The 26,036-nt window shown below is 38.6% G+C and overlaps 1 protein-coding gene across 1 annotated transcript; it reads left to right on the plus strand.

Moving 5' to 3' along the window:
• The first annotated feature begins 5,882 nt into the window (after positions 1-5,882).
• Positions 5,883-26,009, plus strand: jupa (junction plakoglobin a). Its single transcript, XM_057361536.1, has 16 exons — positions 5,883-6,013; positions 17,517-17,571; positions 18,293-18,454; positions 18,921-19,174; positions 19,396-19,634; positions 19,772-19,973; positions 20,226-20,370; positions 20,649-20,752; positions 20,923-21,261; positions 21,964-22,116; positions 22,193-22,312; positions 22,479-22,629; positions 22,703-22,824; positions 24,723-24,765; positions 24,903-25,043; positions 25,166-26,009. Exons 2-15 carry the CDS (start codon positions 17,559-17,561, stop codon positions 25,040-25,042), a joined length of 2,187 nt encoding a protein of 728 aa, XP_057217519.1. The 5' UTR covers positions 5,883-6,013; positions 17,517-17,558; the 3' UTR covers position 25,043; positions 25,166-26,009.
• The last annotated feature ends 27 nt before the right edge of the window (positions 26,010-26,036 follow it).

Genomic DNA, 26,036 nt, shown 5'->3' on the forward strand with positions numbered 1-26,036 from the left:
ATCAACATGACATAATTCCTTTATAACACAAGCAATGCTGTGAAACACGTTGTTTTAATATAATACAACATGAACTCCCTGAAAACTGGCACTAAATATTTTACTTAAATTGTGTTTGTAAATGTTAAGTGAATTTTTTATATTAGTTAAACATACCTACTGTCTCATGTGTAGTCTAAGGTGCTGTCCTTAAATGCCCTATAAACAAACCAATAAATCTCTGTGGATCTTCTCAGTTGATGAAAGGTACGCTGCTTACAGTTGATTGAATTTAAAGGAAAACACCAAGACCCCACGTTAACAACACTTTGAAAGGAATCAATAGTACAAACTGGGGTGTGTGTGTGTGTGTTTGTACAGTAAACTAAAAATGATTAAAGGGGTGTGATTCATAATACTGATTGTCATATTAACACTGCTGGCTCTGTTTTGGCGAGGATCTGCATATAAAGCAGACGCAAACACATGCAAATACAGATACAAAAAAATACAAGCCATTAGTCAATACTGACTGCTGGATACATTTAAAGGAGAAACATTACACACACATGTTCGTGATAACCCTTAAAACCATACAATACAAGATTAATGTTCGAATCAAAATTCTGATTCAGTTTTAATATGTAACAACAAAAAATATACGTAAAGTGTCAATCTGTCCCCATGTCTCATAAACATGTATAGTAACAAAGTCACATGCTTTAGCATGCTTCAACAGAGAGTCCTGTAATGGGACATACAGACAGCTGAGAGTCACACACACAGAACAAGTGCAGAGCTACTTACAGCGACTGATAGATGATCCTCACATTGGGTGAAAGCAGACGCTCACCAGGGGCGACAGACCGGAGGTCAAATACAGAAGCTAGTGTCCAGTTTGACTGTCCTCTGCACCTGCTCAATGTTGCCCTGTTTCTGTCTCTATTGACTGTCTTATGAACAGAAAGCACTTTCAGAACAGAGAGAAAGAGAGAGAGAGAGGTGGAGTAAGAGGACTCAGTGGGGGAGGGACAGTATGGGCTAGAGCGAGAGAGAGAGAGAGAGAGAGAGAGAGAGAGAGAGAGAGAGAGAGAGAGAGAGAGAGAGAGAGAGAGAATATGTGAGCCAGCACTTTGCAGCTCATATGGTAATAAGGCCAAAAGCTGTTTCAATATTGCTGGGTCAATTTAATCAAACAGCTGAGATAATTCATGGAGCCAATCTGTTTTACTGATAAATTAAATCGGAAGTGTGTAGTTTCCATGCCACCACCATTATATTTAAAAAATAATGTTCATGTTTTCGAACAAGTTTCCTAAATGCTTCCACTGTCGTCCATTTATATGCCAAACAAAATGTTACAACAGTGATACTCGTGTTACACTTCATTTTTAATCACTGTATGAATTGGTCAGTTTATGACCGAACCTGTTTTGAATACAAAGAGTTTTTACAGTAACACCTGACTGCATTGTAACACAACTAGGACCGCAAAATATGTATAAAACTTCTATTGTATAAAAATATGTGCGCATCATATGTACAATTACATGAGTATTATATTGTCTCTCAGAACAACTTTTGAAATCAGTTCTGGCCATGGCTAGTAATCATTTCCAATCACACATTTTACATTTCCTCATTATTAATCTTGTATGATAAGAGTAAATCTTTCCTTCAGTCCAGACTCAGACTCTAACCCCTGAGTCACCAGACTGCTTACTTGAACAAGACTTTGTGTGCTCCAGTTAAATCGCAATAATAGAAGCACTACACTCTTAAAAATAAAGGTGCTTAAAAGGTTCTTCACAGCGATGCCATAGAAGAACCATTTTTGCTTGCACAAAGAAACATTCAGTCAAAGGTTCTTTGAAGAACCATCTCTTTCTTCGATTTTTATAATCTGAAGAACCTTTTTTCGCCACAAAGAACCTTTTGCAAAACAGAAAGGTTCTTTGGGTGTTGAAGGTTCTTTATGGAACCATTTAGCCCAAAAAAAGTTCCTATGACATTGTGAAGCACCTTTATTGTCACTACAGATTTCTCTGTTTTGCATTTGTTAGAAAAGCTTCACATGTAAGCGCAGCCTTTGGAAGACAATGCGTTTATCTTTATTCAGAAAATAAATACATATACCCAGATAGCAAGCAGCTGCAGTTACGTTACAAAATGAAGTTTGTTCAACATACATGTACCTATATAATTTCGACCATCTTAATGATTGAACTGTATCAGTATTGCTTTACTATTGTAGAGTTTTGTTTTGCTCTATATTTGTAAATACTAAAAATCCCATGCCTATATACAAACAGACCATGAATTTTTCATTTGTGTCTGATATATCTGTGCAGTTGCTGTGTATTAACTCAGGAGAAAAGAAACCATGGGGCGTGTCCTTCAGGGTAAAGTCCAGTTCAAACAAAGCACAAGGCATAAAGGAATTACAATAAAATGACCTTCACTCTTTGTATGTTATGGGAAATAAATAGTCCTTTAAATAGTATGCACACACAAATCTCCAAACATCATAAATCTCCTATTGAGGTAATAGTATAGCTCACAGGTCTACTTGTCTGTATTGTGTGAAGAACGTGTACACCGGCACACAGCCCGACTGTATGTGTAAAAGACACTAGATATTCATGCGTATGGGTCAATTCAGTATTAACACTGAAAACAAAAATAGAAAACAATACTTAAACTGTCTATGGCTTAACTAAACCTTATTTGGATGAGAGGAAGCGGACCGGTCAAGTCAAGTAAAGAAACAGAAAATCTTACATTCTCGCATTTATGCTGCAATGAACCCAACAGGCGCTTTTAACACCCTAATCTTTACAGACAATACAAGATTTATGAGTTATAATGTGATGCTACATGTTTGTCATGTCATGCATGAGCGGAGATGAGTTGAAAAGCCCCCTAACTAACAAAACACGTCCCACCCTGCCAGACAACAGGAACAGTGTTTCCGAATCAGCAACCAAACAGTACATTCTGTTGATTATTTATTGATTCAACGCGTCAAACTTACTTTATCTCTTTTGTTTTGATCTGTCTTATCCATGTATCACTCGACTTTTTGCCACGGGTGGGTGAAGTTTTCGTCGGCTGTCAAGAAGAGGCACTGCTGAGATCTGTCGCTTTGAACGCGCAGGAACAGGAGCTCAGACACCATGAGAGGTCGCCACATCACCGACGAACGCGCTCAGCTGTTCCTCACTTCTATTTGAGTAGAAAAACCTGTTAGAGAGTAAAAGTAGACTGCATTTGGCTACAGTAGCCTATATATAGGCTATTAGATGGGTTTTGAAGACAAAGACCATATATATACTGTATATATATATATATATATATATATATATATGCCTACTTGCTGTATTGTAAAAGCACTCCTTTTTGTTAAATAAATCATTAATTTATACACAAAGGAAAAATTATGCAGACCCAGAGAAGCCCATTTTGTATTATTAAAATGAAACATATAAAAAAAATCCTGACATATGCAAAACTACTAGAATAGTATTTTGTGTTGTTAAGTTTTTATTAATTAATAAATTATATCGCAAGAGTAAGGAGCTGCAGCGCAGCCCATCTTGACGCAGCGTAGATTACCTTAATGGTAAACGGGTCTCGCTCGTCGGTTGGTGCGTGGGCGGGCTCCGACCGCATCTAGCGGTCACTTCACCCCTCTTTTTCGAAGCACTACGGGGGTTGACACGGGATTAAGTTGTCACATTTTCGCTTCTTTGCTGAAGGAGATAACGCATTTACGAAACGCGCTCTGTGGAGCAGTTTGTCCGTTTAGGGCTACTGTAGAAACAACATGCCGAATTCCATGTAAGGGGACCCGCGGTATAGGTAGATAGAAACAACTCATTCTAAGGTAATAAAAACATCATGCTTCATTATGTAATATCTTTAAACACCCCTGAACACATAGTAAATTACACATGTATATTATATTGCATTTCTGTCAATAGATATTCCAAAAAATACACACTATATAGTTTTCACATCTGAATGCGACACAGATGACATGTCAAAATGAAACATGATTTTCTATTGTAATATTCTAAGGAATGTGTGTACCATATTTACAATATAATCAGTATTATATCATATTTTTTATTTACATTCATGCATTTGACAGACACTTTTATCTGAATAGACTTATAGTGCATTACAAGGTATACATTTGATCACTGTGTTCCCTGATTGAACCCACAACCTTGGTATTGCTAGCGCAATGCTCTACCATCTGAGCTACAGGATCAGCATATTCATCTGTTTTATATGACTATATTGTATATATTGCATTAATGTTATATTCACACTTAAATTTAAGTAAGGAGGGTTATATTTCACAAGTATAACTTCTAAATATATCAGCAAAAGACTTTATTGATTTGGGAGAGGATACTTCTTCAAAAGCATATCCATATCTGTCTTTCATTAAACAATGATGGCTGTTCATAATGCAACATCTTGTTTGTTGTTAATCCCTAAAGAGTGTTTAGAGTTGAATTCAGTGTAGGAGTGTGAATTCAGAAACACATGTCTGTCTGTATCTGCTGCACATGTCCGGTTATTTTGGCTTCCTTAGCTAGCATGAAAGGCAGCCTAGGAATGTTGACCTCTGACCTCTATTCAGACTATGAGGATTTTTATGAGGACTATAAAATGATGACCAGAAACTGATGTTGCTAAAATTGTGTTGCTACTATGAAACTATATTAGCTTTTATAACACATTTGTGCAGTACTTTGGATCAAATATATAAACACAAATGATGCAGCATTGCCTACTGGATTATTTGTATATACCATGCAAAACAAAGATCAAACATTTTACTTTTTTTATAGATCCATCTCATTCTGTCTAGTTCAATTTGTAACGCATTCCAAGCATTTGATCCCAATTAATGGTTTCCGGATTGAAATTAGTCATTTTTTAGTCGTTTTGAGTTGTTTTTTTCTTTAATCCAAAACCATTAATAATCTTAAATGCCCATTTCTCTTTGTATTTGCTAAACCCGCTAAATTAATTTAAACTTCAACTTTTAAATTTGTCATGTTTTTACCACAAAGGTGCGGCCCAGCCACACCCTTTCTCCGCCCCTTCTAGCTAATTTTCACTGAACTATAACAATACTCTCTTTACAAGTGAATCATTTCCAAACGCATTGCTATTTTAGGTCAACATCAGTCACTCAGAAGAATGTGCTACACTTTGAGACAGTGTTGAGCTAATTAAGACTGAGTGAGTGGTCATTGTTTTGGTGTATTTGAAAATACAAACTAATCTAACAAATAAAATGGACAGAAGAAAAGTCTGTCAGGAGGAGTTCAAGTGAGTTTATTATTGCTCATAGATTAAAAAACACATTACGGTGATCCCTGATTGGAAGATTTCATAAACAAATGAACTAGAGACAATAACGCAAGAGGAGAATAACTATAAACATAAACAGGGAATTGTTCCTTTTGTGTTTTTAATCCGTGATATTTTTAAATAAAAGCATATTGAAATTTAATGTCACATGAAGTGACTACACAGTCATCATATCAAAGTGTCTGAGAATTGCATGACTCATCACTAGTATGTCGAAACAAAGGTGCGGTCTCTGAGGGAATATGCCCTACAGGTAGGAGATCCCTTCTTATGGGAACAGACATATTACACTTGTTGAAACTATTGCATGCACGATTTAACTAGATAAAACACAATAATCATAGACGTTAGATTTGAACGTCTATATGTTTGTATGTTGAAAGTTATAGCTCTGTGCTATTGAGGTCTTTATGTGACCGCGTTGCTAAGAGAGTGCAGGGGTGTGGGTTTGGGTGTGGTGCAGGGATCGTATAGTATCGGGAGGCGGAGCTTTGGAAGAGACTTTGCTCTCTGTTGAGGGAACATTGTTCACCCTCATCTGAATGCAAGAGAAAGTGTCGCACTAACTGGAAGTCTGTGTAGTGGGGGAAACTAAACGGCTCCTAAATCACTGGCAGCAGCAGTTTTGGAGTGTTTAAAGGTAAGTTAAAGCTTATTTTAGACATGTAAGTTATTCAAATCTGCGTTTTGGTTTTCTAACGGGTTTTGTTGCGGTTTGTTAGAGAAACCGTTTGTAATTTCCGTTTAAAGAACAATTAAACATTGATGTTAATAAAGCAAGCTTTATTTCGCGGTACATATCGTGGGAAATTCTCTTATTGTGGTGATCTGGGTTGTCGGTGTTGGTTTACCTGTACGAGCTTCGCTCCCACTTCCGTGTGTCGGGTTTCAACTGATAGCAACTTTAAATGCGTTTACTTCACAAACCCTCGCTACGTTATTTCTAACTTACACGGTTGCTTTGGATGAACGTATAGTTGTATATAATTTAGGAGCAGTTGTGTTTATGCACAAAGAAGGTGGAAGCCGGGAATACAAAACAAAGAACCGACCGATCTTTCCCTTTTTCGGACACGAGCAAGCAACAGCCTCCTCGCGCTACCCAGTCAGCTGTCGACGTTATTATGGAGTAGAGAAAGATAAATAATACGTGTAAACAATTTAAAGACATTTTAGACGAGGATGTCTCTGCGTGAAATATTTTGTGACATTTATAGTGTAACGTAGTTTTGTGTATGACTGTTGACATACTGTAATTTTGGACTTGCATTTTGGTCTGTTGCCTCACCTGTAACACCTTTGCAAGGTGACTATTCACAGAAGGTGTCTATTTTCATGAATCTAGGTATCGTCTATAGTTAGGAAATAAATAAATAAAAACAAGTTATACATTTTTTAAATTCAGAAATGACGTCTTTACATTGTTGGCCAGGGTCTTATTATGCGTGTGTCTGGGCGGGGCTAATCTGTTTTATTAACACTTTCATCATCAGCAATATGATACAATCAAGGTTTCCTCATGGTTCAGTGCTAATGAAGTTTATAGTCAAGTAGTCCTTGAGTGTCAAAGGAATCATTTTAATAATCTGCATCGAAGGGAACAACGCTCCTTAAAATACACCCTTTCCTGTTTGTCTGGTTAGCAGGGAAGCAAAAGAAGCATATCCTCTGTCAGTGATTAGGACCAACTCAATTCAGCAGACTTTAATGACATGGATTTAGCCAGCAAGTCTAAGTAGTTTTGTACTGATGTGCTCAACGGTTTTGATTTTGGAAGGCCGTGCTGGCACAGAACGAGAGGATAATTGTTAAGAGAGCATGCTCTCCTCACTTACAAAATGTTAAATAAACATCAGTGGCTAACGTGACGTATGACGGTCTATTTATATATCTGTATGGGTCAGGTCCTGCACACATTAACACAGGCAGGATGTAGGAGTTTGTGAGACTGGCGTTGGGTTTTAGGCTGAGATTTATGGCATCTGGGCTCACACATAGCTGTTAATCCTCATACAAGCACAAATCCCTGAAATTGCCCTACATTAGGACAGCAATGGGCAGTGTGATCCCCTTCATGATTACACTTTCAGATGGGGCACCATTCGGTTAACATGCGTAGATTGTTCATCACTCTTTGCTTGATTGGTTTGCTTTTTTTACTTTAGCTTCTTGAGAACTTTTTTAGATCTGTTTCCCTCCAATGGTTTCTGCTCACTGGCTCTTTCTTGTTTATAATTCATATCTAAAGCACTTTATACAGTACAGACCTCTTGAGATGGCTGTAGTCGTAGCATATGTGTTGAATATGTGTTTTTTTTTTGTTGCACAGAAGATCTGTCGACTCACTCCATATTTGTATCTCCAAATGTGCCGCATGTAATCTGTTGTGAATGCCCAGCTTGCTTTGAGATGGATTCTATGGATTTATATAGCCTCATAAGCTATTCAGGGTTAAGTCAATTGCTCCTTGAGACTTTACCGGTTGATTGTTTTATAAACGTGAAATGCATTTCTTGCAATAATAATGTTTTTTTCTGTAGATATGATCTTAATTATTTCTTCCCTAGAAGGTTTTTCGACACGGTTTGTTTCCTACCTCCTCAAGTGAGACCTATACACTACGCGCTTCCGACATTTGGTCAGCTCTGCTCTTATTAATTATTAACAAAGCCCTCCTCGGATGTCAATAAACAGTCCCAACAGCAGCTCGGACCCACTGAATTAACACTCAGCAGTCACAAAGGAACCCAGCAGGCCGTCTATCCCGCTAGTCTCCTCATATTCCACTTCTAATATAAAACTAACCTCAAACTCTCATATCAAGACGGAATGAGAAAACGAACTGCCTTTAACATCAATAATTGAATCTTCTGTGAGAAGTTTGAACAAGGGAAATATCTTGTTGCACTGGTATTGCTTTACATTACACCCCGTTCTTAATGGGTAATGTGATCTAGATTGCATAGTGTGTACTTGAACAAGAAAATAAGTTCACTTAAGCAACAACAAAGTCATTTTTATTGTTAAATGATGAGCAAGTAGCTTGGCGTCATTTGAAGCCACTCGCACCTATGATGCAACCTCAGATTTAGAAATCAGGTGTGATATCATAAGTGTTGTTGTAATGGTATCAGGACCTCTGTACATTTTAGAGCCAGTGTGACAGAGAAGTGAAGAGAGTGAAATACGTCTGTGGGAGGATTTGGGCATGTATCATCAAGACTGAACATCTCCACTCCTTAATTCAGCCGTACTGGAGTGTTCGGGAGGTGTAGAGTAACCAAGGAGAGGTGGAGAAAGGGGCCATTCAGGGATTAGGGACTCTCACACTAGAGAGACACCATCTCACAATAATGAGCAATCGTGCCAAAGAGGCCTCTTTTTAAATGGCAGAGAACATTCCCATAGTCGTATGTAAGAGAGTATTTGTTCCTTATTGACCCACGAGAGGTTTTATCTAACACTTCATATCACTGCTACTAACTTTTCAAGGCCACACCTACATGTTTGTTCACTAGATCTCTGTAGATATCTGTACTGTACCAGTGACTCAGAGCTCCAAAGAGGGAACACGAGTAAGAATTTGGTAAACGGAGTGGAACACAAACACATTTAACTATATTATCCAGCTTTCATGAGCTATTTAAACTGCACGCTCTGGTTATACTCCAGCTCTGTGTAAAACAGTAGCCCAGACTTTTTTTCAGTCCGAAATTAACCGAATTGTCAAAACTGTGTGGTGTTCTTCCAAATGCCTTCAGATTTATGCAGAATCATTTTCCCTTAGGTTATCTCATACTGATGAAATATTCAACGACAGTTCTGCCCTACGAGCTCATGCATAGCGATGATGATGTACCTGTTTTCACACGGCGGACTAAATTTGGACATTTTGGAGCGCCGCAGACATGGTTTCCTTCAAAACAAAAGAGTGACTTTGTCACAAATGTTGGTAAAGTGTCAGAAACTGTCTCAGAGAACGCCCCACTTAAAGCTAAGTGCCTCGGCTGATGACTCATACGAGAAACGTCTTACAATAACGTGAATTGTGTCTGATTGTCCATTAGCCATATTCATTCATAAAGCGTCTACATTTAGTCAAGTGTTCCATTCAAATAGAAAGACCTCTCTCATCTCAACTGGACTGAAACAGAAAAGGGATTATGGGATAGTGGATGTTTGAATACTTGCATGAATCTGGAGACTGATCTCAGCCACTGTTCTTAGTCCCTGCTATCGCGTATCTATGAATCAGTCGCATTGAACAATGAAAGGAGACACAAGGGTGCATTGAGCAGACAGACTGCATTGACTTATGCTCTCTCTTTTCCTGTCTGGGTTCATCTATGCACTTACTGCAAGTGACACCCATGACCAAATGCTTGTAATTTAGCTTTGGTCAGCTTTTAAAAAGTGTTTACATTGAAGTATGGATTGTGTGTCCAACTGTAGTAACACCGATAAACAGATTAGTTTATTGTAAAACTAGATTGAAATTTTTGGAGATAAAGCTGTTCTTGAAGCAGCTTTTAGCATTGTACACTCTAAAAAAAGGGGTGCTATAGCACTAAAAGTGGTTCTTTGCTCGTAATCATAGGGGAACCACTTTTAGTGCTATATAGCACCATATCTTGGTGCTTCAGTGGTTCATCAGAGGTTCTTTGGGGTGACCGACATGCTATATTTTGGTTCCCAAAGTAGGGGTCACGACCCACGGGAGGTCGCAAGGCTTTGAGGGCGGGGTCGCAAGATGATTTTCAGAATTATTTTGATTAGAAATAGGGTATTTAATCAATAAGTGTAACAAAGTATAAACATATTAGTTAAGTTAAAGATAAAACAATGCAAATAAAAAGCCATCAGCCTTTGAAATTTCCTTCCCCTCGATCGTGACCCCTGATGTGATTACGTCACAGTAACAACATTAGCAATCGCATTAGGTTAGGTGAAGCAAGTCAATTTACAGCACCATGTTAATCAGTCCCATGTGCACCCAGATTATTTTTCAGGCTTCAAGTTTACAATATTTTTATTTGTCGAAATGAAACATTGGTTAATATCGACCAGAGACAATGTAGGGAGCCCAGCGGAGGAGGGCAGAGAAGCGACGCTGGCAGAAAGGCCATCGTCTTCAGGTACGAAAAGAGGCCGAGGTTTGCATAAAGGGTACATCCATCAGCACTCGAATCAGTTTGATGAAATTCGACCATTTGTAGTAATAGTTCATAGTTTATGTATAACAACAAGTTAAGTAATGAGCAAATAACTATAAAGCAATTAAAAATAATGTTAGACTGTGCTCTTTTGTGTGGATAGACTTAATAAGTGCATGTGTGCAGTTGTGCGCAATGTTTGTGTACTTTAACCACTTCCGAGTATAGTCGGGGTCTCGAGTCACTGGCACTGTTATTTTGGGGGTCGCGGGCTGAAAAGTTTGGGAACCCCTGCTATATAGCACCGTTTCCGTATGAAGAACCTGTTATAAGCCCCTGTATGGTTCTTCAGCTGTTCTACATAGCACCTCAGTCATCCCAAAGAACCGCTGAAGAACCACTGAAGCACCAAAATATGGTTGTATATGGCACTAAAAGGGGTTCCCCTATGATCACAAGCCAAGAACCACTTTTAGTGCTATATAGCACTAGTGTATGTACTGTTGGCAGTAATTGAAAATGTATTTTCTACGTGCTTGTAATGGTTTAGCTAGAGGCTGATATAACACAGCTTGTCATCACATGCCTGAAGATCTCACTGCTGTGAAATTTAACATCAGCTGCATTCAGAGTAGGTTGAACTTGGGGGCGTTCTAATGCAATAGAGTTGTGCAATAACACTAGAATGAGCTGGATTTGCATGTTTTTGTGCTGAGTATCTACAAGAAAATAATCAAGTTTACTGAAGCACCATTTCTGAAAAGTCAGACCCATCTTGCGCAATTTTATTATTAAGAATTTAAAAAATAACAGGTGTAGAAAGATTGTTATTGCATTGGGAAATACAAGGATGGGTCCCAATGTTGTGAAAGGTTCTACAGGTTTTCTTATTAGAGGAAGAGGAAAAGGGCAATTCCATGTAAATTTCAACCTCAAAATGACAGAAATTCAAGTTTTTACCAAAGGTTTAATCATACTGATAGGTCAGATTTTAATATTTGGTGGTTTAAATACTTATGTGAAGTCTTTTAAAGCATTTTTTATGTTTTTCCATAGTCAGGTAAGTGAGTTGTCACATCCATAACGTGACATATTCCTCATAAATGGGATGATGAAAATTAAAATAAAACTATTTTGTGGTCTATTAAGACCCATACCTTCTCCATTTTGTAAAGGTTTGCATCTTTTAATTCACAGAAATCTTACAAAGTATGTGGTCCCTCAAAGAAGTGCATTCTTTTTGTCACATCCATAACCCATGTTTATTTGTCTTTATTAAAATAGAAAACTTGTGCATAGACTGATATTTTTCTGATGTCAGGACTCTCTCATCAGGGGTTTAGTAAAATATGAACAGATGTTTCAATATATTGGTAATAAATACATATTCTGAGCATTTGTATTCGAAGTTTCGACTGAAAATGTCACATCCATAACGTTGTAATTGCCTAGAAAGAGAAAACTTTTTAAACTTAGTGGAGAAATGGCTAATAATGCACCAATTGCAATGCAGTATGTAGTAGCGAATCTGACCATGTGACTCACAAGTTTATATCTTATTGAGTGGTGAGTTTGGGCACAAATCTTTGTTCTTTGCCCCTTTGTGAATAGATCCATTGCCTTGTTGTTTTGATTTGTAGTTGCAGTAAATATTCTGGATACCTGCAGATGTAGGCAGCTATGTAGTACACTCCTCTGAACACATCTAGTGTTCTGGTAACATGCTATGATAACTTTGTAATTGGATATGCTGCTTGATAGATCTGCATGTTCAGAGGCCCGCATGTGCATTTGGGGTTAAAGAAACCCGTGGGTCCGAGCCGGTGCTGCTGACCACCTGCTCGCCCACTTGCTGTCTACAGCGGAAGCAAGCCGAGTGTCTGGGGAAAACTCGGACACAGCGGGCTCTCAGCACTACGGCCTCAGCTGGTAACTGCCAGGTCACAATGTCATTAACAGTGTGTGTGGGTGGCTTTGGATTTCATACTACTGAATGAAAGCTATGAGATACAGCAGCTGTTTAATCTCTGGAGACTGACTCTGAAATAAAATATGGCTGCTTATTGGTAGTAATTCAGATGTAAATGTGTTAATGGCGCAATTACGGCGACTATAAAAACACAGACATCCTGAATGAGCTGTGATACAGTGAGCCTCAAAACATAATGGAGCGCTAATGCAATAGTTTAACAACTCTTAATGTATGAATCTAATCACATTATTAAATAAGATTTCAAAGTACAATTATTTTTAGTTAAAAAAAAAAAAGTTCAAGTAATAAAATATTCCACTAGTTTTATTAGGTTTGAGATTTGCTCTTAGAAAAATGATCATGGTTTTATTGTAGTTTTTATTGTAATTTTGTATAACTTGAATTTCACTACTTCAAATACCACAGTTTAAGTTTAGTTTGGTCACTGTAGTAAAACCATGGTTAATTTTCGTAAGGGTGTTCATAAATTTGAAACAGTATTTGGACACATTGTTTGTTTTAAAGGGATACTTCACCCTAAAATGAAAATTCTGTCATCATTTACTCACCTTCGAGTTGTTCCAAATCTGTATACATTTCTTTGTTCTGATGAACACAGAGAAAGATATTTGGAAGAATGCTTTTAACCAGACAGATCTTGCCCCCCATTGACTCCCAAAATTACTTTATTATTTTTTTTGTTCAGTTGAACACAAAATAAGAGATTTTAAAGAATGTCGGACAGAAACAGTTCTGGGGCACTTTTGACTACCACTGTATTTTTTCCTACTATGATAGTCAATGGGGGGGATAATCTGTCTGGTTATAAGCATTCTAAGAGTTTTTTGAGGTCACTGTTGGAGGAACTTGTTACAATCAAAGAGGATGTTTAAAAGGTAAAATATGTTGAAACTTCTCTTTCACTTAAAAAGGAAATGACACTTTTGATTGTTATCAGTACTGAAAGTCTGCAGAAACCAGGAGGGCTTTTTCGACAGGTTGTTTCTGAGTAATTCACACAGCCAGTACACATAGACGCAGTCACAGTAGGTTACACCCGAGTCACGTCAGTGGCACTCCCTGTCTGTCCTGAGGGCAGGGCAGTGAGCTTATAGTGACTGCACTGTCAGTGCTCACCATTGTTCTGCAAATGAGCACCATCAGCACGTTTCTGTCATTATTTAACTGTCGGGTCACGGGAGAGCGGACGCTGGAAGTGATTGTGGCCGAGAGAAACAAACAGATTTTATATACTAAAGCGGACGAACCACGGCTGACCATGAAAGTTTACATTTGAAGACAGTGTTTAATTGCTAAATTTAGACCATATGCTTTTTTATATACATTATGCTTTTTCGTCTCATATCAATGTTTGTAATTTACAAACAAAAATATATATACGTTTATATGTCTGTGGGGACATTTTATTTTGTGTATATATCTGTGATAGAAGGACAGACAGGGTTTGTATGAGAGAGATCGGGTGAGAAAGGTAGCACACCATGGTCTGGTGTAGAATGTCTCACCAGGATTACAGTTTTGGGAATCTGCCATGGTATTGGTCATCGGTCCACAGCCCATTGTGACTCTCACAGCGTTAGTCACACAAATATCAGCCTCGTTTCAGAGTCGCCCAAGCTGATAAAGACCCTGGATCTATTGGGCAGGGATGAGTGGGTGGAGTCAGTCAGCTGGGGGTGGGAGATGATTCTGAAGGGCGTGGGACATTTTAGTTGCTCAGTTTTCTCACTGTGAAAGTGAACGTACAGTAATAAACTGTTACTCATTAACAGATTTTCATCACAGTTATTTGTTAAGTTCAAAGTAGAGGCAGCAGTACACACACTCATATCAGAACTCATCACAGTGAAACTGTTTTTTGATTTATAAAAATGTAAATATAAGTAGATATAAAAATATGCATCAAAATAAAATATAAAAATATGAAATAACAAAAATCTAAGTATTATTTAGGAATATATACAAATATGAAGAAGCTACATTTGTTATTATGATAAAAAAATAAAATCGCTGACATTTGCTGCAGTCTTTACTATTTTGTAACATGAACATTAAAGCAAAACATTCTGAGATAAATGTGCATTATTTATTTATTTATTTTAATGAAAACTTAATTTTATTTTAAAGATGCAACCTCTAACTTTTGCCTCTCTACTGCCATCTCTGTTTGAAACATAACCGCAAGTTACTTGAGTTGTTTTCTATTGTGAGAGTTTAGATGACATTAACTGTGAAATTGTACCTGACTGCTCAACTTATCATTTATACAGTATATTTTATGTTATAATACCTTTTAAATGTTTTTATAATATGTTGCACAACAGGGTAAGGTAAGATAAGATAGTTTTGAACACTGACTTAAGTCTGAATAACTTATTTTTACTTCAAAATGTTACAGATTGCAGGGTTAAAGGGACAGTTCACCAAAAAAATGTATCATCATTTGCTCACCCTCAAGTTGTTCCAAATCTGTATAAATTCCATTGTTCTGATGAACACGAGAAAGATATTTGTAAGAATGCTTTTAACAGTTCTTTGCCACCATTGACCACTATAGTAGGTAAAATGACAACGGTAGTCAAGAGTACCCCAGAACGGTTTGCTTTCCTACATTCTTCAAAATATCTTCTTTTTCTCAAGAACTGTTTGGTTACACGCATTCTTCCAAATATGTGTTTCTGTGTGCATCAGAACAAAGAAATGCATACAGATTTGGAACAACTTGAGGGTGAGTCAATGATGACAGAATTTTTGGGTGAACTGTTGCTTGTAATAGTGCTGTTAGTAAATCTGCCACCTGCCACTTGTGTATAATGCAGTGGGAAAGTAGGAAAAGACGGAATTTAGTTTATTTTGGGTGTGTCACTGTAATTTGCCACACCCTTAATAACACGCTTCATATAAAATTACATGTAGAAATGTTGCACTTTAGACTTACTAACTGCAACGGCTTGTTCTGGGATCAAAATCAGAAAGATGTAAATCTGATCTTGAGTGATATCTTGAAGTACTCGCCATACTGACACAATTTGCTACGTTGTGTAAATTGTAGGACCGTGTGTAAACCTTGTATTTCAGAATGGGTGTGTAAATGTGCTCACTAGAATGCAAGCTTGAGAAAACCACGCCTTAATGATCATACAGACGCTTTCTCTCGTTCACCTGCAGGGCTGACAGGAGTCACAGCGTCTTGCATGTTTCCACATGCTTGTGATTGGGCTACACCCAGCTAGGCGTGTTATCGTGACATTTTCCACAGAAAGGGGATTTTTCACTCAAAAAAACCCTGATATCGTCGCTGTCCTCATATGTCCAGATTTGGTGTTTTTTAGGAAATGGAAAAGCACTGTATTTTTGAAATACTTTTTAATGGTTAGATTTTTGCTAAACCCAGTGACAAACATAAAAAATCACAAAATATAAAGGTCCAAAGTTTCAGAAGGACGACCACGATATGCAAATCAGCATTGTTAACATTATATTTAGTGACGTTGGTTCTCATTAAGCAGAACTACAATTCTGGTGACACATAACCAATCGCTAATGTCAATGCTTGGACATATTTTGGTAGATAAACACCCAATTTGTTGCAAACATCTGCTTAGCATTGGCTGTATTCTTTGAAAATGACATTCTCCACGATACTCTGTTCTTATTGGTCACGCAACCCCAACTGCACAGACCACATGCGTGTGTGTTCACACTCTTTTCGAGTGTCAACTTGCAAGGCATCCAAAATATGTGTTCAGCCTGCGCCCCTGATGTTCTGCGTTCAGTATTTCTGTAAAGACCACGCACATCTTCACAACGTAGGGGCAGTGATTGTTTTTACATTTATATTTGGTATACACTTTTATCCAGCATACAAGGTGTATATCAGTTCATGCCTTTCATGGGAATCGAACACAAGATCTTGATATTGAAAGCAACATGCTGTGTTTGTTCAACAGGAATGCCTCTAGTTATGTAATCATTGTGAAGTCAATAAAGGTCATATCTTTCCTTTCATTCTCTTACTTTTTTGGTTTTCGTGCACACGGACTGTGGCTGGGTGTCAGATTCCTACTGGTTTCCTGCTAGTTTGAAACCCTCTGATTACATTCCACTCTTGTTTTCTGCAGTGCATTTTGAAAACTGCAGTGTTGGTTGGATGAAATCCATCGAACCGCTTTGCCGTGCATCCAGAAGCTTAGTTTCATACTGCAGGTTTATACAGTTTTTGCTTTCTTTGGACAAATATTTAGTTAATTCTCATTGGCTGTTGTGTTTTGCATTCCCTAAGGCTAGTAGTAAGTATTCTTATCTTAAACCTGCCCACACATTTTAAAACAGCCAATCCCTGTTAACTATAGATCTCAGGTTGAATCTTATTGCATCGGCATCCAATGATGGTATGGTCTTCTTTAGAAAACTTTTCTTCAGGAGTTCAAGATGTCAGCAAGGCACTCAGAGAATGAAGATAACCTGTATGAGAGAAATAATTAATAACGTCTCTAAAAAAAGCTTAACCTGGAGTTTAAATCGGGACGAAAGGGAGAACTAAAATGGCAGCGGTGTGGTGTTGAGCAGGGTGTTCTTGTCTCTTCGTTGCTTTTACTGATAACAAGGTTTTGTTGGTGTCTTGATTTGTGTCATAAATGTATATTAGAAACAGTAGTCCAAGCTTGGCCTGCAATGTGTCGAGTGTGCGTGTTAGTATGAGAGAGAGCGTTTTTGATCGGGGAAGGGTTTGGCGTGTATAGGTGTGTAAATGTCAAAACACGCAGAACGGGTTTCGTGAGGTTGTTGTGGTTGTACTCACACGCCTTGCTTGGAAAGGCAAGGGTCAAAATGTTGACGTTAACCCATCACAGCCCCCCTCCATGTTACCCATGATCCTTTGCACCCGTTTTGATTGCTCAATGTCGTTTGAATTTGAGATTAAAATCTGACGTTCTGATTTAGTTGAAATTGGAATATTAATTTAATCCATGTTTTCTCTCTCTTTTTTTGTACAGGTTTTATTTTTGGACTGTTTGGTTTGAGTCCAGGAGGCCAAAATGGAAATGCACAGTAAGTCAATGTCATTTAAACAGTTTGAATTAAAATAAAAAAACAAGAAATAACATATACAATCTGTTTAATAATTTATGGACGACATTTTGGAATTGACGTTTTGTTTGTCTGTTAGTTTTAAATGGATATTTCACCCAAAAATTAAACTTATGTCATCATTTATTCACCTTCGAGTTGTTCCAGATCTGTATAAATGTCTTTGTTCTGATGAACACAGAAAGATATTTGGAAGAATGCTTACAACCAGGCAGATTTTGCCCCCCCGTTGACTCCCATAGTAGGAAAAAATACAATGGTAGTCAAAAGTGCCCCAGAACTGTTTGCTACATTCTTAAAAACATTCTTTAGTGTTCAACAGAACACATTTTTCCTACTTTGGGAGTCAATGGGGGGCAAGATCTGTCTGGTTAAAAGCATTCTTCCAAATACCTTTCTCTGTGTTCATCAGAACGAAGACATTTATACAGATTTGGAACAACTCGAGGAGTAAATGATGACAGAATTTTCATGTTTGGGTGAAGTATCCCTTTAACACTTACAGTCTTTCTCCCGTATGGGGGAAAAATGGATGACTTGTGTTGGTTTTTGTCCAATTAATTGGTCTCTCAAATGGTTTTCAGTGCTTGTTTCCTCTTTTTTTAAAATGATAAATACGAAGTGTTATGCTGACTCTACATATGATGTTGTTAAGGAACACATATATGCGATTGTGTATCAGTGACAGAGCCCACAGGTGTGATGAAGGTCAAGGAGTGGCACACGTTCCACGGGACAGATTCAGGCATCCAGTCAGGAGCCAATACGGTTCGCTCAGATGATGGAGGAACAGAGTATAGCAAGAAATTAACCTATACATCCTCATACACAGAAAGCCCTGCAGGTGAAATACAATCCCATCATCTGCACACAGCTCATTAATATATATATATATATTCATATACTTTAATATAGATTAAACATCACACTCCATGTGCTGTGTTAGATTACAGTTCCTCGTTGTCATTCTCATATTAGCCTTTAGCCCAACATATAACACAATAGGTCTAATTTTTGATACATGATCAGATTTTTTTTGCTTGTTTTGTGCAAGAAAACCCTTTTGCATCGAAACACTTCAGAGTACGATCGTAAACAAGTTTGCTGTTGAATTGCTTCTGAATTCATTATTCTTCTATTTTCTGAAACTTTCAATAATTGAAACGTCTATAAAAGTAATATTAATAATATTCAACAGGTGTAATATGTTGCATTTAAGTTATGTATGAGTATAAAGTCTGTATTCGTTATAAACTGTATTAGTAGTACTATATTAATAGTGTTTCTCTCTCTTTCACTGTCTACAATAGATGTCGAGTCTCAGTACACTATGACACGTGCTCAACGCGTGAGGGCGGCCATGTTTCCAGAGATGGTGACGGAGGGAACAGCCATCCTCTCCACACAGATCGATCCATCCCAACAGACCAACGTACAGAAGCTGGCCGAACCCTCTCAGCAGCTCAAAGCCGCCATCGTTCATCTCATCAACTACCAGGACGACGCTGAGCTCGCCACACGCGCCATTCCAGAACTCACCAAACTCCTTAATGATGATGACCAGGTGCTTAAATACTTGGTTTAAACATGCGATGATGTCATGTTTTCACACCAATCAGAACAGAGGGTTTGAGTGTATGATGCACAGAGATACAGAATTTTATATGGATTTAGTTCATCGCTGGAATGTAATCCTATAATTTTGTTTAAAGAAAATGTGAAATCTTAATTTAAGACTTAAGCACATTAGTTTCTTCTTCTGACCTCTGACTTTTTTGACTTCAGGCGGTGGTGAATAAGGCAGCAATGATTGTGAACCAGCTGACCCGTAAGGATGCGTCGCGGCGAGCTCTGATGCAGTCCCCGCAGATGGTGGCGGCAGTCGTGAGGGCCATGCAGAACACATCGGACATGGAGACCACCCGTGCCACGGCCAGCATCCTTCACAACCTCTCGCACCAGCGCGAGGGGCTGCTCGCCATCTTTAAATCAGGAGGCATTCCCGCTTTGGTGCGCATGCTGAGGTGAGAAACAAAATTCGATGCGATTATATAGTACTTAAGTACATAAAAACATCAAAACTTCACAAAATAAAAGCATGTTCATTCATGAAATCATTTCACTCAATATTTGTCCATGCAATCTCTCTTCTTTTATTCAGCTCTCCAATGGATTCTGTTGTTTTCTACGCCATCACCACCCTGCACAACCTGATCTTACACCAGGAGGGAGCCAAGATGGCGGTACGTCTGGCTGATGGGCTGCAGCGGATGGTCCCCCTGCTAAAGAAGAGCAATCCTAAATTCCTGGCCATCACCACAGACTGCCTTCAGCTACTGTCCTATGGAAACCAGGAGAGCAAGGTGTTTTATGTTTACCTTTTGATCATGTAGTAATATACAAGATAAACCATGACAGCCTGGAGCTTTCAATTATGAAGATTAGCGGTCATTATGCTAAACATGTTTGACTGTAGAACACCTCAATCAGAATAAATTGTTGCACAAATCAGTGTAATACACACATGTGTAGGTTATTTCAAAGATATGAGAAAAGATATGGATCATATAGATCTGTTTAATGCCCATGGTGACATCAGTCTAACTGTTTCTCAGCTGATTATTCTGGCTAATGGTGGCCCTGAGGGTCTTGTTAACATCATGAGGATCAACAACTATGAGAAACTGCTGTGGACCACCAGCCGTGTGCTCAAAGTGCTGTCTGTCTGTCCTAGTAACAAGCCTGCTATTGTGGATGCTGGTAAGTCAAAGTGAACATTTGAGTTTGTGTTAATTAATGGTGCTTTTAAAGGCAAACATCACCGTTATTTTTTATTATAGTGTTACTCAGTTGAGCATTCCAATAGACTTTCAGTGAAGTTGGGTACTGAACCATACTGCATAATGTTTACGTGACTTGATTTTTATAAAGACTTTGAACAGCTTCGAGTTTTGCAATGAAAGACATGTCATCACATTAACTTAAAGTATACAATCCAGATATATAACACAGTATGTATCTCACGTTATCATTCTCAGGTGGTATGCAAGCGCTTGGAAAGCATCTGAATGGCTCTTCTCAACGTCTAATGCAGAATTGCCTGTGGACCTTGAGGAACTTGTCAGACTCTGCAACCAAACAGGTCTATTTTTACATCTGACTCTTGAAACAGTGCTCGTCATTGACTGAGGAACCCAATTTACACTTGTCACTTTAAATAGACTGTTTTAAACAGCTCTATACAAAAGCCATGAAACTTCAACTGAGCTCTGTTAGCCGGCACCAACACGTGTTCTCTCTCGCCCCCTGCAGGACGGAATGGAAAATCTGCTGCAGGTACTGGTCGGTCTGCTGTCCTCAGACGATGTCAACATGCTAACCTGCTCCACGGGCATCCTGTCCAATCTCACCTGTAACAACACGCGCAACAAAACGCAGGTGACCCAGAGTAATGGGGTGGAGTCTTTGATTCACACCATCCTCAGAGCTGGTTCCAAACAAGATATAATCGAGCCAGCCGTGTGTGCCCTGCGACACCTCACCAGCCGGCACCCGGATGCTGATGCCGCACAGAACGCCGTACGAATGTATTACGGCATCCCCGCAATCGTCAAATTGCTGAATCAGCCTTACTACTGGCCAGTTGTGAAGGTGAGCGAAGAACCCTCTTAGTTTTAGAAATGCACAAAATTGTTTAATATTTAGTTTTGCTAGTTTCCACAACAGTGGTCGTTTATACTGATAAGAACAAATTCACGGGGCCTGGAAAAAATTTATGGTTGGGCCCCTTTCCCCTATGGCCAGTGTGGGCCCCTTTATCACAGGGTCAGTCTGGGTTGCCAGATCTGCATAACAAAAAAGTCCAATGGCCAAAACTAGCCCAAAATTAGTCCAATGACCCCAGAGTGAAATACACGAAACTCAAAATATGTCACTCGTTTACATTTATGCATTTGGCAGACGCTTTTATCCAAAGCGACTTACATTGCATTATACTATACACTATACATGTGTTTCTAAGTATGTGCAATCCCTGGGATCAAACCCATGACATTGGCGTTGCTAATGCCATGCTCTAACCACTGAGCTACAAGAAAGCCACTCCTGTTTTCTTTTCTTTCTATTCCGTTCTGTATAAACACATTCTTTTTTCATAAGGAACTTCATTTTACTTGATGAATAATGGCTGATAAACAAAAGTAAACCACCGTTAACCCACAAAATGCAAAATAACCCATTGCAACAGTTAAAAAGTAGACCAGTTTTGCAGGAAAACTGTGGACTTGGCAACCCCGTGGTCACTGTTAATGATGTGGTCTTACAATGTCTGATCCCAAATCTTCTCTTCTCCAGGCTGTGGTCGGTCTTATCCGTAACCTGGCCCTGTGTCCCGAAAACCAAGCTCCTTTGAGAGACGCTGATGCCATTTCCAAACTGGTCACTTTGCTTACGAAATCTCACCAGGATGCACAGAAACTCGGTTCCTCTGCTCAACAAACATACCAGGCACGTATTGTTCATATAATTCGTCGAGGCTGTGATTCAATTTCCAAATTAACTAACAATTATTTTATCGTTTTAGGATGGAGTGAGAATGGAGGAGATTGTGGAGGGCTGCACTGGTGCTCTGCATATCCTGGCCAGAGATCCACAAAACCGACACATTATTGCAGGCATGGACACCATTCCACTGTTTGTTCAGGTAAAAGATTTCAACAGATCCTAAAGTTGAGAGCCAAACAGTGACTGACAACTGGCTTGCCACAAGAACCTTCTTAAATTGCAGATTTGGCACCTACTTTGGTACAAGAGTGGGTTTGTCCTGCTGACACTATGGTGTTATAGACTTTTGTTTTCTCCGTTTGCAGCTGTTGTATTCGCCAGTTGACAACGTCAAGCGTGTGGCATCTGGTATTCTGTGTGAACTGGCTCTTGATAAACAGTCGGCTGAGATCATTGACGGAGAGGGAGCCTGTGCTCCTCTCATGGAGCTTCTGCACTCCAGCAATGAAGGCATTGGTGAGTGAGAGAAAGATTGAGCAAGATTAGGTTTGAGTAAATATGATGTTATTAAAAATGTTTTTTCAATCAGCCACCTATGCCGCTGCTGTACTCTTCCGAATTTCTGAGGACAAAAACCAGGACTATAAGAAACGAGTATCAGTGGAGCTCACACACTCGCTCTTCAAACACGACCCTGCTGCTTGGGAGATGGTGAGTTTGACACTTCAAAGTGTTATTGGTTGAAACAACATTAATAATTCAATCTTTTAACAGTTGAGTAATTGAATCTATTGGAAATTGGTTGGATTATGAAAAGTCTTTGTATAGTTAGCTGAGGTGATTTTGTAGATAGACTGCCAACAATTGGTTGAAATATTGTTAACTTTTTACATATTGTTAAAGAATGTTAGATTTTATTTTCTAGTTCCCAGTAATATCCCCCTACAGTGAGGGAAACAAGTATTTGATCCCCTGCTGATTTTGTAAGTTTGCCTGCTTACAAAGAAATGAAGGGTCTATAATTTTTATGGTGGGTTTATTTTAACTGATAGAGACAGAATATTTAAAAAAATCAGGGGGGAAATGTTAAGGTTATAAATTGATTTGCATTTCAGTCAGTGAAATAAGTATTTGATCCCTGAGAAAACATAACTTTGTACTTGGTGGAGAAACCCTTGTTGGCAAGCACAGAGGTAAAACATTTCTGATAGTTGGTCACCAGGTTTGCACATGTGTCAGGATACATTAAGTCCACTCCTCTGTCAATCTTTAAGGGTTCTTGGCTGTCGCTCAGCTAATTGGAGTTTTCGCCTCCTTCACAGAGGTTCTATAGGACTAGGGTCTAGAGACTGGCTAGGACATTTAATGTGCTTCTCCGTAAGCCACTCTTTGGCTGTCTTGGCATTGGCAATATGTTTTGGGTCTTTGTCATGTTAAAGGCACATGCACGACCCATCTTCAGTGATCTAGTTAAGGGGAGAAGGTTCTCGTCCAAGATTTTACGGTACATGGGCCCGTCCCTCAGCCCCTCAATGCGGTGAAGTCATCCTGTACCCGTAGGGATGGTGTTCTTGGGGTCATAGTCAGCATTTCTCTCCCTCCAAACACAGGAGTCAATTTTGGTCTCACAGCAGTGCCAGCACTTTCTCCAAACCTTTTCTGAATCATTTTGATGTTCATTGTCAAACTTCAGACGAGCCAGGTGGGCCTTCTTGTGCAGAAGGACCTTGCGGGTGCTTCAGGATTTCAATCTATTGTGGCATAGCGTGTTACCAATGGTTTGCTTGCTAACTGTGGTCCCAACTGTCTTGAAATCATTAACAAGCTTCTTCCGTGTAGTTCTGGGCTGATCTTTAACCTTTCTCATGATCATCTTTACCCCATTGGGGAAATCTTGCAGGGAGCTCCAGACCAAGAGCATTTGATGGTTATTTAGTATTTCTTCTATTTCCAAATAATCGCACCAACAGTTGTCTCCTTCTCACCAAGCTTCTGTCTGTAGCCTAGTCAAGGTTTGTGCAGGTCTCCAATCTTGTCCCTGACATCCTTTGAAACCTATTTGGTCTGGACCATGGTGGTGGGGAGGTTGAATGGAAGATACAGATTCTGTTGGCAGGCATCTTTTATATACATAACAAGCTGACTTAGGAGAACTTTCTTAAAGTGACAGGACTAATCTGTGGTCCATATAGGCACATAACCAATCTGTGGAGCCAGAATTCTTGCTGGTTGGTAGGGGATCAAATACTTATTTCACTGACTGAAATGCAAATCAGTTTATAACCTTTATATAACATTTGTTTCCCCAGATTTTTTTAATATTCTGTCTTCTCGGTTAAAATAAACCTACCATAAAAATTATAGACCCTTCATTTCTTTGTAAGCAGGCAAACTTACAAAATCAGAAGGGGATCAAATAAATATTTTCCTCACTGTATAAAACAATTTACTTTTTATTTCATGTCAATTCGAACCTTGACAGTCCTCTTGTTATTGTATTGAAAGGATGTATTAGAGGCTCTCACATTATCCATTTTTGGCTTATTTTTATTGCAATGTGGAAATATTTTGACACTCAATTTTTCATCAATTTCCTGTTGCCTTTGTAGGCCCACAACAGTGCCATGATGGATCCTGGCCTTCCAGTCGATGGTTAGTATATCTTCTCACAGATTTGCCAACTATTCATATCTCTGTCTGTTACTTGTGTTTTTAACAACAAATTCAATTGCATCATGTGGTAAGATTGTACAACATTACGACACCTTCCTGTTTCTTGGCCCTTTCAGAGCTTGATGGCTACGCATATCCTCCATATGGTGATGCCATGCAGATGGAAGGCATTCCTCTAGATCATGATATGCAAGACGATTATGCACACGGCATGCCTTATGATTCTATGCCCAGAGTCTACAATGAACGCTACTAAGGTTATTACACCAAAACAGCAATGTGTCAGTTATCAAAGACTACCGGTTACGTACAAAATTGTCATACTTGAATTTGATCAGATGGACTACAGGTAATAACTGAACTGATTTCTTTTTCACAGCCTTCAGCTCCACTGAATGAGGAAAACTACAGAAGAGGCAGAAAGTCAAACTACAGAAGAGGCAGTTTTTTCATTGCTGGGTGCCTGTGGTCCATTAATCTGTAAACAAACACATATTGACACTGTTGTTGTAATATATGCAATTCTTACTATGCTGGAAGAGGCAGAGGTGAACACAACCTCACACTGCCTTCACAAGAAGGACAGCTCTATTTTAGCGTTTCTTATGGGTGCATTAATACGTTGTTGGTAACAGGACTGGTAAACTATGCCAAAGAGATTTTATCAAAATATTTTATAATGATAATTATGTCGCTTTTTATAGTTTTAAGATTTTGGATGCTGTCAGTGATTTAGACTTGTGATCTCACAATAACTGAGCTTTATAGTTTTGTTCAGTGGTTTTAGTCAGATGAGGGTTATCATCAATATCTTTATTGAGTGTACATGTCTGGCATGTTGATTTTCTACAGCTCTTAACACTCTATACAGTAGCTATTCCCCTATTGAGACTGTCATCTAAAGAAGCGTTCTTACATGTGCGTGACCATTTTTATACACGGTTTTCACTTGAGGTTTTATTTCCAGTTTGTCTTCATGTATAGACAAGAAAATACTGATTTTATTTCTTACAGTGTATGGAGAATGTTTGATATTTACATGAATAAATGCTGTGCTGAATAAAAGGGACTAACGCGTAACTAAACTAAGTTACTAAAACTAACTTTACAAGCTTTTAGGATATTTAACTTTTAGGAAGCGAGATAAACAAAAAAGGGATAGCTGTCTTTGTAGCATTTTTACATCTTTGTCCAAAAAGTACAAATAAAATCATATTATCAAATGCTGTCGTGTTTTCGTTTTGATATAT

Source organism: Triplophysa rosa, linkage group LG20, assembly GCF_024868665.1.
Source record: "Triplophysa rosa linkage group LG20, Trosa_1v2, whole genome shotgun sequence".
Classification (NCBI taxonomy): Eukaryota; Metazoa; Chordata; class Actinopteri; order Cypriniformes; family Nemacheilidae; genus Triplophysa; species Triplophysa rosa.